The sequence below is a fragment of the Pagrus major genome, chromosome 5 (assembly GCF_040436345.1).
Source record: "Pagrus major chromosome 5, Pma_NU_1.0".
NCBI classification, from domain to species: domain Eukaryota; kingdom Metazoa; phylum Chordata; class Actinopteri; order Spariformes; family Sparidae; genus Pagrus; species Pagrus major.
Genome location: NC_133219.1, coordinates 31,477,691 through 31,491,014, shown reverse-complemented (window position 1 = coordinate 31,491,014; position 13,324 = coordinate 31,477,691). Strand labels below are relative to the sequence as shown.

General features: G+C 38.8%; 1 protein-coding gene across 1 annotated transcript in view; it reads left to right on the top strand.

Annotated features, from left to right (window-relative positions):
- Window positions 1-1,066: 1,066 nt before the first annotated feature.
- Window positions 1,067-13,324, top strand: part of hsd17b4 (hydroxysteroid (17-beta) dehydrogenase 4) — a 28,320-nt gene continuing 16,062 nt past the window's right edge. Inside the window, exons 1-11 of the mRNA XM_073465562.1 lie at window positions 1,067-1,245; window positions 1,778-1,831; window positions 3,098-3,205; window positions 3,912-3,971; window positions 4,110-4,131; window positions 4,289-4,335; window positions 4,588-4,672; window positions 8,274-8,461; window positions 9,946-10,037; window positions 10,191-10,215; window positions 10,353-10,481. Of these exons, the coding sequence (XP_073321663.1) occupies window positions 1,194-1,245; window positions 1,778-1,831; window positions 3,098-3,205; window positions 3,912-3,971; window positions 4,110-4,131; window positions 4,289-4,335; window positions 4,588-4,672; window positions 8,274-8,461; window positions 9,946-10,037; window positions 10,191-10,215; window positions 10,353-10,481 (862 nt within the window). The 5' untranslated portion in view covers window positions 1,067-1,193. The remainder of the gene's footprint in view (window positions 1,246-1,777; window positions 1,832-3,097; window positions 3,206-3,911; window positions 3,972-4,109; window positions 4,132-4,288; window positions 4,336-4,587; window positions 4,673-8,273; window positions 8,462-9,945; window positions 10,038-10,190; window positions 10,216-10,352; window positions 10,482-13,324) is intronic.

Here is a 13,324-nt window from a genome sequence, read left to right as displayed (position 1 = left end):
GTTGCAGAATCATGAAGGACAGTCAGATATCCCTCAAGATCAATCTTCTATGGACCAGGGGAATAATTATTGCAAGAGGCTTAATACAAATAAAAAAATATATATATAAAATACAAATATCTGAAAAAAGTTCACTTGAACACGCTTTTTATTATATAATTTGCTGGGGGAAAAAATTGGATGATAAGCGACATGCTGTGGGGCATGTTACAGGCACTACAACCTCCTTCAGGTTTAAACATTTGACAGTTTTTACATCTCATTATATAGACTAGGCATATAAACACCTTCCAACCAAAACATGTTCCCATTTCACATCTCATCAACAAGAGAGCAGTGTTGTAAACAGTCTTTGTCACACATGGCCAGACAGGCTGGAATCCAAATATTACAGCAGACTGTAGAATAGAACATTAGTTGATGATACTGAAGGAAACCATTTTAAAAAATAGAATACAGTAATTTTCAGGTATTTGTAGTTTACTTATAGTATTTACATTTTCTACTACATTACACTTCCACTCCACTCCATTTTTGGAGGCAATTATTGCACTTTTTACTCCACTCCACAATGTGATGACTTCAGTTACTAGTTACTTTCCAGATTACATGCTGCATTTGTGCCAAAGAAGCACAATTTAAATAATTGAATTATTGAATGATTCTGGCGACTTGGTACCTCAGTTGTACCCACGTACAGTGGCCCAGGATTCGAGTCTGACCTGTGGCCCTTTGCTGCATGTCATTCCCCCTCTCTCTCGGCCTGCTTCCTGTCACCTCTCTAAATATCTCTAATATTTTAACAGGATATCTTGGCTTAAAGCGCCACTGGTTAAGCAATAAAGGAAAAAAAAACAGTTATAAAATGAAAATGTTCATAATTTGTTATAGTGGGGGCTCATAAATAGTTAATGAGATTCAAAAGGTTAAAATTGAATAACAGATTAGACATGATCACTGTATTTCCCCCCACAGTATCAGAGCAGACTGCATTATGTCAACTCAACAGTGATGAAAACAGAGTTATCAAAATCCTGGCTCCTGATTGGCCACTGCTGAGACTGCCCCCTCGTAAATGCGGAAGTGAAACTTGTAGGAGTTCACCCTGCTGTGCCGTCTGTGTACATCGGCGTTGCTCTTGTCGCCACTGTGTACTTGCAGCGTTAAGAAACAGAGAATAACATCTCACAGGCATGTCTTTGTCATTCGAGGGAAGAGTCGTGCTTGTCACCGGGGCTGGAGGAGGTAAACATCGCCATTGAAACATAACTGAACTTTAGCCAGGCTGTCATTGCTGCTAACTGTACATAAGGTTAAATCGGTTTTGTAGCGTTAGCTCCGAATGCTAAACTGCTAACTTTGAAGATGTAGAAAAGCGTGTGGTCCAAATTAATAAGACAGCTAGTCCACATGTTGTCTTTCTTTCTGTGGTTTTAGCTGACCAGCAGTAAATATCTTGCTAATTGCTAACACAGGCTAGCACACCTGCTAGTCGCAAAGTCGTAAAAGTAAACGTTATCCTGCTGAACCTTCTGGAAACATCTTTGTTGATACTTGGACACAACATGCACCCTATTTATTAGACTATACGTTTCTCAGCCGATGAATGAAGAACACAGGGAGCAAAGTACATATCAGGCAATGATTTGTAATCATGGCAGTGCAAGTGTGTCAAAGGGCACATTCAACACAACCTCAACAGTGATTGTTAATCCTGGTGTTTTTACTCTGTCACAGTATGCCGAGACATTTTACTCATCTGTCTTTCTTTCTGCAGGCATTGGCAGAGAATATGCGCTGGCTTTTGCTGAAAGAGGCGCCTCAGTTGTAGGTAAATAAAAGATCTTTATTTTATTTTAAGCCACTTTCTAATGATGTTTCATGAATTAAACATCCTTTTGACACAATCACATGTACACCAACATATGAAGAGAAGCAGCAGCAGCATTGATCTTTAATTCATGTGTTATGGGAGCATGAGTAAAAACCTGCAGATTCTTGCACTTGCATGGCTCCCTGTTAGAGATGACTGTGGGTTCAGAAGTGTCCTGATTTTGAATACACTGAACTGGTATTGACACAGATGCTGATCATATTAAATGATTTGCCTACTATGCTTGTCGTCATTAAGGCTAGGCTATGGCCGTCATATGCAATGTTTTTCCACAATATCGAATATCAAACAGCTTTGTGATTCTTCACCAGAGAGGAACTGCTCTGCTTTTATTTTAATTTTTTAATTTTAGAGTTTAGAAGACAGGGAACCAGTGACAGACTAGCTGCACCTAATATTGTAGGCTGTTCTGTGATGTTTGCAATTCAATCTTTGCACTAAAGTTCAAATTTAAAAGTTGTAAATTGACATTTTTTTGCTATTTAGAAGTCTTGTATGTGTTGCTGCAGAGCGAGACGTAAAGAAGTGAGCAGCAGAACAACCTCTCAGTCCTTAATTCAATCATAATATTCATACTACTAATCGACATATTGAAACTATAATTATATATTTAAAAAACCGAACAACTGAAACCAATCACGATATTTTGGCAGGATGATATCGTAATATAAAATTTTGGTTATTGCCCAAGCTGAGGCACGGCAAATGCTGTGTCTTAAAGTTAACACAAAGTCAATATGAAAATACATTGTTTCTGCTACCAGCTACATTTATTTAGTCACAGTGGATGGAAATGTCAAAGCAATAACTTACTTAATATTCCACTGAGTTTCACGCAGAAAAAAAAGCACTGGTATCAGATTGGCACTCTGTTTAAGCAGAGATACCCTGAGGTGAGGTACCAAAAATGTTGAATCTGCATGCCTAGATTTAAGTGATTTAGGTGATAAATTATGTCTCAAAATGAGGCATGTCCTAATGAAATTAGGTGACTTTGACTTTTTCGACCACACAGTTGCAGGTGTTGGCATAAACATTTGCCGTTCTCAAAATAATAGCTTTCCCTGCTGCCTGGAACCAACTTGCCCTTGAACTCTGACAAGGAATCAGCTTAGCTTCACTCTTCTTCTAACCTAATCAGTCGTGGAGAATTGCCGAACTCACCCCATTATTGCTAATCTTTTTCTTCTTGTTGTAATAAAGTGAATGACCTTGGGGGAAACGTTAAAGGGGGCGGAAAGAGTTCTGCGGCTGCTGATAAGGTGGTGGAGGAGATAAGAGCGAAGGGAGGCAAGGCCGTGGCGAACTATGGTGAGAAGTTTGGACTTGTCTTCTCTTTCCTCACACATCATTATCTCCATCTGTTTTCTCTCTTGTTTTCCTAGTACTGTAATATTTAGCTCATGCAACGAGAGGCTCAAAAATAATATTGATTTCTTTAAGTATGAGTGGGTCACTGATGACGCTGTTAGTGAGCTGTGAAGATGCATGTATCCTCCCTCTCATCTTTGTCATCTCATATATGCTGTATGACTACAAAACCTTAGTTTTGAGGAGCAAAACATGACCAAGTTTAGATCGATATATATCGCAGGCAGCTCTGAACAAAGCCGATTGTTTGTGGGTGTAATACAAAGGTATCAAAACAAACAAAACAAGCTAGATGCCTGGCAATCAATAACAATGTTACTTTGAAAAAGTGACTCATCATACATCATTTCTCAACATACTGAGCATGTGGAGACTATAAACTTTCTCTTGGTCATAATAAAAGTTTTCTCATATGCCTCTCTACCTGTCAATTATTACATTTTAACACCAATTCTGCAGATTGTTTCTGTGTATAAACAACCAGGAAACATTTAGCCAAGAATCAGATCTATAAGTAAAGCCAAACAACACATAGATAATGTCTTCTGGAAACCCAGTTATGCAAAAATAATTTAAGTGTAAATTCTGTATCAAATGCAAAAAAATGTCAGAAAAATGTCAGTGACCATTTCCTTCATACACACAGATTCTGTTGAAGATGGAGAAAAAGTGATCCAATCAGCACTGGATGCATTTGGAAGAATAGGTGAGTATTGTCTTCGTATGGCAGTTTATACTTATCCCAAGCATTGAATCATTGAGTTATCTCTGGTTATTAGTAATGTAATAACTGCTATTTGAACTAATTATTGAACTAAATCTGGCAAAATATCTTTTTGTCCAGATGTTGTTGTGAACAATGCCGGGTAAGTCATTTCATACTTTTTGTTTGGTCTAATGACATCATCTGTTTTATGTGATTGCACTAGTTTGGGCCACTATAATCATGTTAAAGTCAACCTTCAGTTTTTTTCACAAAAACAGAAAAGACTAAAACTTGTTCCTGCTTTTTTTTTTGCCAAGGATACTTCGTGACCGCACGTTTGCCAGGACGAGTGATTTGGACTGGGGTAATTAAATTATTTCTACATTCACTTCACTGTCATTAACACCTACTGTGTATCAGGTCATCTCATATCATCATACTACTTCCTTTTGTTTGGCTCATAATCAAACCGAGCCACCACGCTAAAAGTAAAAAAAAACAAAAAAAACATTTGTTTCAACTTGGGATTGTTGTCATGTACCATATGTCCATTGCCTGTGAGGGAGTTTAAAAATCTTCTAATATACTGCGTCATTGCTCTTACTCTCCATTTCAGACCTGATTCATAGAGTTCACTTGAGAGGCTCCTTTATGGTGACTCGAGCTGCCTGGAACCACATGAAAGAACAAAAGTTTGGCAGGTGAGGAGCTGAGCTGTTAACATCTATTTAGCGGGAGAAAAACTGTCCCACCCTCCTATTACGTTGGTAGGATTTTATTTTAGATCCAAGCTATTGCTGGATTGTAATCAAGAAGATATCTGTATCATAAATCATCATCATAAAAGGCAAGATGTTAAAGATACTCATGGTTTAATGAGCCCCACTTTAAGGGGCCTCTTGAGGATATACACTTGAAGTAATAAGTATGTAAAGATTGTCTGCAATCTTATTATTATACACATATTCTGACTTTAGCCACTTGATACCCCTTAATACGTCTAGCTCCATTGGTTTCATTGTGTACACTGAAAAAATCTGCATACTAATAAAAGCCCAAGACGGCAAATTTAATATGAATATGTAAATCAGCAAAGAATGAAGGAAATTAGTTTAATTTGGTTATGCTGAGTACAATTTTTAAATTGAGGACTTCACAAGAAGCAGCCGAGACGTCTGTGCAGACTCTCAGTCTTCCAAGTATTGCAGCATACAGTACGAGATTCAAATATGCACTGGTCTGAGCTTGTTGAGTCGAGGGTGTTTTGCCACTAATCAGAGATTCTTCAGCTCTGGAGAAGCCTCTTGAATGAGAAGTGGAACATCCCGTGGATAATTTATAATGACTCAAAGCAGTGAGGATGTATGCAGATGTGTATTTAAGGTGTGATCAGACAATGGCATAAATGATGAATGCATTCTGATACTGAACTGAACATTTTTCTGTTATGATAAGTAAAGATGTGTGCTGTGAAAAAGGCCTATGGAGGTTTGCGTGTTTTGGAATATAATTTACAAAAGAAGGTCACACAACTAGCTTCTGCTCCCATGTTACTCCAGGTAACAGATGCCCTTCACAAGTACACATAGTGTTTTTACATGAATAAAGGACAGTAGATCAGATTCAGCTTTTTGCAGAAAGTTTCACTGCATTGAGCTTAAGAGCAGCTTATTATTGAATAGAGTAGAAAACAGTTTTTATTTATATTCAGACACAACAATCACGATCATAGGAACTGAACTGTGGTTGTGTTGGGTGTAGAGGAGCAGGTTAAAGGGGCATTCCACCAGTGGAAGAGACTAGAACCATCATTAGTTTCTATGTCATTTAAGATTAAGACATTAAGATTTTTATTAGACGTATTATAAAAGGGACTGTGACCTAAGTTTTGTATTCTGCAGAGGGGTCAAAATATCAGTAGAAGCATTCTGTGTACTTGTTTTTATTTATACTGAAATGTGTGAAAAAGTTGTTTCATTTCAATTAAATTTCTGCTACCTGCGAATTAGATTTGAAAGGGGGTTAACTGTGTCTGTAGCACCATCAAAAACTGTTGAGAACCAAAAATAGGTGTCAGATTCATAATATTCACTGTTTTAAGTCATAACTTCAGATTGTATTTTATTTTTGATAAGGTTTTTGTAGAGCTGATTGTGCTGAGACAAATGAACTTTTAAGGAGATTGGATCATTTTGAGAAATGTTTGTCAAGTCAAGTCAGTTGTCTTTGCATAGCCAAATATCACAAATTATTATTTGCCTCCAGGGGCTTTACAATCTGTGTAGCATTAAATAATTTTTCCTTGTGTCATTTGAACAGTACTCTTACCTGGCTGATAACTTCAGGTTAACTACATAATACATGAACTAACCCTGACATTCATGGCTTTAATCCCAGTTAGAGCAGGATAGGTTGGAGTCGGTGTTGATGAATTTCGTTCATCTGAGTAACTCAGGAGAGAAAGGAGATGCATGAGACGTGATGCCTTATGTTGAAGTATAAATGAAGCTTGATCGAGGAAAGCATAGCTCAACAGTGCATGGGGTGCAATGGAGTTTGGTCTATCATGGTGCCAGCGTCTCTAATATGAGACGCTGGAGGAACAGAATGTGACCTCGATTGTATGGGAAGGTTAGAGACTGAAATGTGTCAGGGAGGTCAGATCTGTGGCTTTTCTTTCCGCCTAGAGGTTGATCGTTAGCGCCCCTACCACGCGAGTACAGCTCTGCTTGTTTACATATGGGCAGCTTTAAAATTCAATCTTTGTGTGTAGTCACCCTGAGCAAAAGTTGATGGTGTAACCACAACAGAAATAAAAAGCAGAAAGGTTCATGGCTTACTTTCCACAGAATAGACAGGATGGGCATAGAAGCCAAGGCTGTGAAAACATATACATTTGTACAATTATACTCAACGTCTCTAATGCACAGAAGACAGTTTGTGTGTCTGCTGTCTTTCTTCTACAAAGCACCCTTTTTTGTTGTGTTTCTCTGTACAAATTGAAAGATGTTTGTTTTTTTTGCAGTATCACTTGATATTGTGAAAGGTTCCCTCAGTAATTGAATCATAGACTTTAGCGCATAAAAGTTATTGATTTGAAAAATATTCTCTCATAGCCATTCCTTTGGTGCAATTGCAGTATACAGTATGAGTGTGCTGTGATATGGATCACTGCTTTCTGATGACCAGTGAGACGGCGTGTTTCAGACGTCCCCCACAGTTCATGTAGCGTTGGTGTTTAACCTCATTACTTTTGCTTGACTAAAGTGAACTCTCTCCGTGACTTTACTAGCAAAATCAAGACTGTGTGTCTGGTATGCATGCATGCATTTATTCCTGCATATAGCCTGTGCTCACTGTTGTTCAAGTAAATGTACAAAAGCAGTGGCAGTGGCTGACAGTCGAAAGCAGCTGGCTGGCTATGCATTTCCTATTTTCATTATTGATTTATTGGGGCATGATCACTGTTTATTGTGCCACTGGTCCCGCATTAATTAACAACACTCATGCACCTGTCTTTAAAATGGAAGAGGTTAACAACAACAGTAACACTGTTTTCAATAGGGAAAATGTATCAATAAACATTCAGTATTGAATTTATCATTCTGGATTTACTTTACAAAGTCTCCAAAAAGACGCTGCAGTTCAAGGCTGGTTTACAAAACAGCTCAATGGGATATGATTGCACTGGAGCCCTTTTTGGCACAACCTTATCCCCAGACGACGAGGTTGGGTGATGACGCATTACTTGAAGTAGTAACTTAAATGCAATAATATTACCAAAATCCTATTCATAACGAATAGCTCGCAACAGCTCATTAAAAAATCTAAAAAAATGAACTAGTTCGATTATCGGATCCAATATTCAGCATTTTTCTGATCATCAAAAATCGGTGTGTTATTACGCAATTGCATATAAAATAGATGAATTTAAAAATGCGCTGTACACATGTACCTGTACAGATACAGCAAGCAATCTGCAAAGTAACTAGTAACTAAAGTTATCAAATCAATGTAGTGAGCAAAAGGTACGTTATTTTCCTCCCAAATGTAGTATAAAGTAGCTGAAAATGGGAGTAATCAAGTAAAGTACTAGCACCTCAAAATTATATTCAAGTAAAGTAGTTGAGTAAATCTAATTAAAGATTTTGATGTTGTTACCAGCAACATCAAAAACACTGCATACTCCTCAGTGTGTTCATGCATCCGTGAAAACCCCCTTTTTTTGTTTATTTTTGTGTCTGTGTCTGCATAGATATGCCTGTCACTAACTTGTTGTTGCCTCTGCTTGTCTGTGGCCAGAATCATCATGACGACTTCAGCCGCAGGCATCTATGGTAACTTTGGCCAGGCCAACTACAGCGCTGCCAAGCTGGGCCTGCTGGGTCTGGCAAACACCCTGGCCATCGAGGGCCGCAAGTACAACATCCTCTGTAACACCGTTGCTCCTCTTGCTGGGTCACGCCTCACAGAGACGATCATGCCCCCAGGTAAGCAGAGAGATTAAACAACATATATAACTGCATGCTTGCTGCAAGGTGTGTGGGTGCACATGCTCTTACACATGCATGTTTTTTGGATAGGCCACAATAGGCAAATAGATTTTAACCACAGCTCTTTTTTTTTGTGTTTTGGAGCAGCTGCATAATGGAATGCCCATGTAAGGTTGATTTACAAAATTTGAGGCAACAGCACTCCCGTTTGACATGCAAATTTGTCATCTAATATTCAAGAGCTGTGTTTTTTTTTTCTTGTGCTGCTCCCACAGCCATGATGAAATCATGCACCCTGTAAGTGCTTTAAAAGTTTTAACGTGTCATCCCCCAGTTTAAACTCTGGCCTCCTTATTTCACTGTAGGTGCAAGCTGTACCCCTAAATATTCAAAGTGTCAAGACAGAAGGTGATGCAGCATTGGATACCTTCAGTGAACACTAAACGTAGCTCACAACAGCTCATAAACTTGGATACAATAGGTTGCATATGAAAATTATAGCAGACAAAAAACTAAAATATCAACCTTAAAAATGACAACTTGCCAGTGATTTTAAAAAGGCTATCATTTTTAGTTTTGTCAGCTGTGTTTTTTTTGATGAAAATGTCTGTGCATCCGGAGCATATTGTGCATTCTCTGACGGCAGCCCTGTTGACAGGGGTATTAAGTGACAGATTAAAGGAATGGGTTTGTTGCCCTGCCGTGCCGGTCTACAGTAGCATCTGTCACACTGCACCGCGCCAACTGTCACAGGATGGCCTCACCTTACAAAATGACTTGGTTCCATATGTTGCCTTTCACTGACTCAGGCTTTTCTAACTAACAAACAACAGAACTCCTCTTGTGAAACATTGCAGAGTGCAGTGAAACAGAACGCCTGTTCTTTTGCCACCGTGTTTGGTTGATTGAAGGGTACAGATATTTTCAGCACACAGACCGTGTCTGGTGTTAAACCTTTCGTGGTTCATACAGGGAATTAAAAGCCTGTGCCATATTTGCTTGACTTCATTCCAACGTGTTTAGGAAACTGTTATTAGTACTTAAGGCTTCTGTGTTTTCAGTTTTCACATGTTCATCCACAAATACCCCGGACCTTTTTAAGAGATCAATTTAAACTGCTTTTGTGCTGTATGTGGTGATCAATTCTTTCTCTGTAATGGCATAAAAATATTGCATTGCAATAAATAAAGTTTGAGGTATTTTTCCTATAATTCCTTTTGACAATGGTTAAAAATAAACAGCAACTTTAAATGTATGTCTGTAAGCTCTGTAGCAAGAGGCCTGTCTAATAACTCAGACCATGTACTCGTAGTATTCTCAATATGGGCACATTACACAAACACGGCACCATTTTAATGATACACTAACTACCAGATACAGTGAAGCAGAAGCAGCCCTCCACTGTTTAGGTCAATTGTATAACAGATGTGCGATGAAAAGAAGCTCTGCTGTACTGTAAGTGTATGTTTTCTTTTATTCAGACATTGTGGCGTCTCTGAAGCCAGAGTATGTTGCTCCCTTGGTCCTCTGGCTCTGTCATGAGCAATGCAAAGAAAACGGAGGACTTTTTGAGGTAAACAGAAAAAAATCACGTTCTAGCTTTGTGTCTATTTTTTCTTTATGTCTTTGAGAACATTAATATACCATTCAAATATTCCATGAAGAGAGAATATTTTTTTTAATATCCACATGTTTACTCATCTGCTCATGTTTCATCTCTTTTCAGGTCGGTGCTGGCTGGATTGGTAAATGTGAGTGCAGTGTACTTATCCCGAGGAAGTGTCTGTATGCATCTATGATATTCATTAGCCCCTGGTTCACCAGTACCGTATGTGTGTGATATTCACCATGCAATGACCTCTTTATTTGTGTGTGTCCATGTGTGCAGTGCGCTGGGAGCGTTCTCAGGGCCGCACTGTGAGACAAAAGAACCAACCCATGACCCCAGAGGCTGTCAGGGACCAGTGGGACAAAATCTGTGACTTTACAGATGCTGCCAAGATTACAAACATACAAGGTCAGTAACGCATTAGGTTGAATTCCTGCTTGCACAATAATACAGAATGTAAGAAAGTGCATGTGTGCACATAACAGAGAAATGCTTACATAAGAACCATACAGTCGATGCCGTGTTAAGAGTTTCTTGTTGTCCAATGTTTTATATCTTTAAGAATTTGTGTCATTCCTTTTGTTTGTTCATTGTGAACATGAGGTCTCTTAAAGGGATAGTTCGGGTTTTTAAGTGGGGTTGTATGAGGTAATCATTCATAGTCAGTGTTTCACCCACAGCAGATGGCGGTCGACACAGCCCCCGTTTGGAGAAGCAGTAGCAGCATCGGTGTATGAAACTAAACGATGTACTGCTGCAGACAGGGGCAGCTGCAAAATGTATTTGAGCCACCTAAAAAAGGTCAGCATAAAAAAATCAACATCAGTTTAAGTGTACTCTATATTTGGAATATTTCCATCGCTTTACCTTGCCGTCAAACAGCTCTTTCCGACAGGGAACTGAAGCAGTGCTATGAATATCATCAAACCCGCCAGACTCCTTTTGACAAACAGTCATTTTACCTCACAGAAACGGAGTTGCTGGTCTACCGCTGCCTCGATTGCTTAGTTGTGTGTTGTTGTGTGACTCCGGTGAATCTGATGCATCCCTTTTTTAAAGCACAAAAGTCGCACAATGACACTAACAAATGTACCGAATGAGGCAGTGATGGACCAGCGACTCCTGTTTTTTGCGAGGTAGAATTACTGGTTTTGTCAAGGGAGTCTGGTGGCTTTAAAGAGAGCACACTAAGTCCAGAAAAGCCTCAGTTCTCAGTCACAGTGGTCTGTCTGATGGCAAGGTAAAGGAGTGAAAATATTCTGAATATATACACTTAAACTCTACTCCAGCTGCTTCTACAAACGGTGGCCGTGCCAACCGCCATCTTCTATCGGCAATAAACCTACTTTGGATAAGAAGCTCATAAAATCCCTTTTAAACCAGTAACCACACAACTCCTGCTTGGAGTTGAGATGTTGCCATTTTCATACAAACTTTTATTAGAGTCTGAATTTGAGTTGGACGCCCCTCCCTGTCTTCATAACCCTGCTGTCCTGCTTCCAAACTTGTTTGACTCATTCTGTGCTGAGTCAGAATGATTCAGAGTGCTTAACTGTTTTGATTACTGAATCAGATCAAAGCCATCAGATACTTACAATGAAGATATGACACTCATCGTACAGTTTGATCATTGGCCTTGTGTAGGTTGACTCTGTGGTGAAAGAAACCATTATCTTCATGTTTTAGGAAATCAGTCCATCCATTTTATGCTGCTTGTCCAGGTCCAGGTTGCATTCATTTAATTAGTTACTGTTGACTATGAGCTGAAACAAAGCAGTACAAAATTTGAGCTTCTTTCCTTGAGCATGATGTCAGAGGAAAATGGCCGTCATGTGAATATGGTCTATTGTTACGGTTTCAATTCACTCGTAACATACGATTAAAAGTGTGATTAGATTGTCATCTTTGGAGAGCTCAAAGTGTAGTTGTTGTGAACTCAGCCAAATGAGCCCTTTCACTCTCAGCCCATCTTCATTTACACATAGTTTGTTAACATCGAGCGAGGATGAGATGGTGTCAGAGATCAAGCGAACGAGGAGGAGAAAACAAGTGAAGGTGAATGCGGTGTTGAGTGTGAACAAGCCTGGTGTGATTCCCGAAAGGTCTCATATAAACAAGAGGATGGCAAATGTTGATTATTGTTTCTCTCCGCCTCCTCCATCGCTCTCCACACTCTCTGATGTACATTCAAAGAAAGGTTAACATTAACTGAACGCGGGTGGCAGTCCCACAGGGCACTAACTGGTCTCATTAGCATGGCTTTGTAGTGCCTCCTCATTTGTAGCTTATTACAGAGACTTGTTGCTGCCTGTGTTCTGCCTGCCACAGAGTGAAGGTAATTAGAGGCTGTAGTTTTCTCACAGTCTCACTCCGTTTCTGTTCCTCAGTTGTCTCAGCTGTCTGTCTTTGTTTGTTTTGGCTGAATCTGCAACGGTTCTCATAGCTTGTGTCACATTGGTGAATTTATATTTCCTTTTTTTTTTGGGCACACTGAGAACAAACAATGTGGACTCAAAGAATGCAAATAACTAATGTTCGAATAGACGGCTGGTCATTTGTGAATCTCACTCATGTCCTTCCATGTTAAAGCTGCTCCTGGATCAGTGTGTGTTCTGACTGTGTGTTAACATCTCCCTGGAACTCGATTAAACTTTACTGGGATCGATTTGATGTGAGATTAAAAACTGTCAGAGCAAAAAATCCTTAAGCTCTTTTCCCGCAAGATTTAATGATTGTTATCTGTGTGATGATTTGATGATGATGATGATGATGATGATAAACCCCATATATGAACAAATTGTCAAATATGAGCGAGCCTAACCTTTCTGTCAGAGGCACCAGTAGAAAAATGTTGTTATAGTCATGATTTTTTAGATGAAATTCCACATTATTAATAAATCATCAATGTCTCCTGGTGTAATCACAATTTGACAACTGTTCAATCTTGACAGTAAAGAGTGGAATACAGTTGTATCCTTAAGAATAATTAATAAAACAACCCAAATTTAGTTCAGCTGAAAATGTTGGTCTAATAGCAACAATGAAACCAATTTTTTTAATTACAACAATTTTCAGAGAATTTTCATTAAACACTGAAATAGAAGAAATGTATTTACATTATTAGTATAAGATGATTAAAATCATGCTTATTATGCTTAGTCAATTTCTTAGAGTTAGATTAAAAGATTGATACCACTCACATAATCCCTCATAAAATGGCAGATTGTTGTTTTTAAACTTTGCTTTTGTGC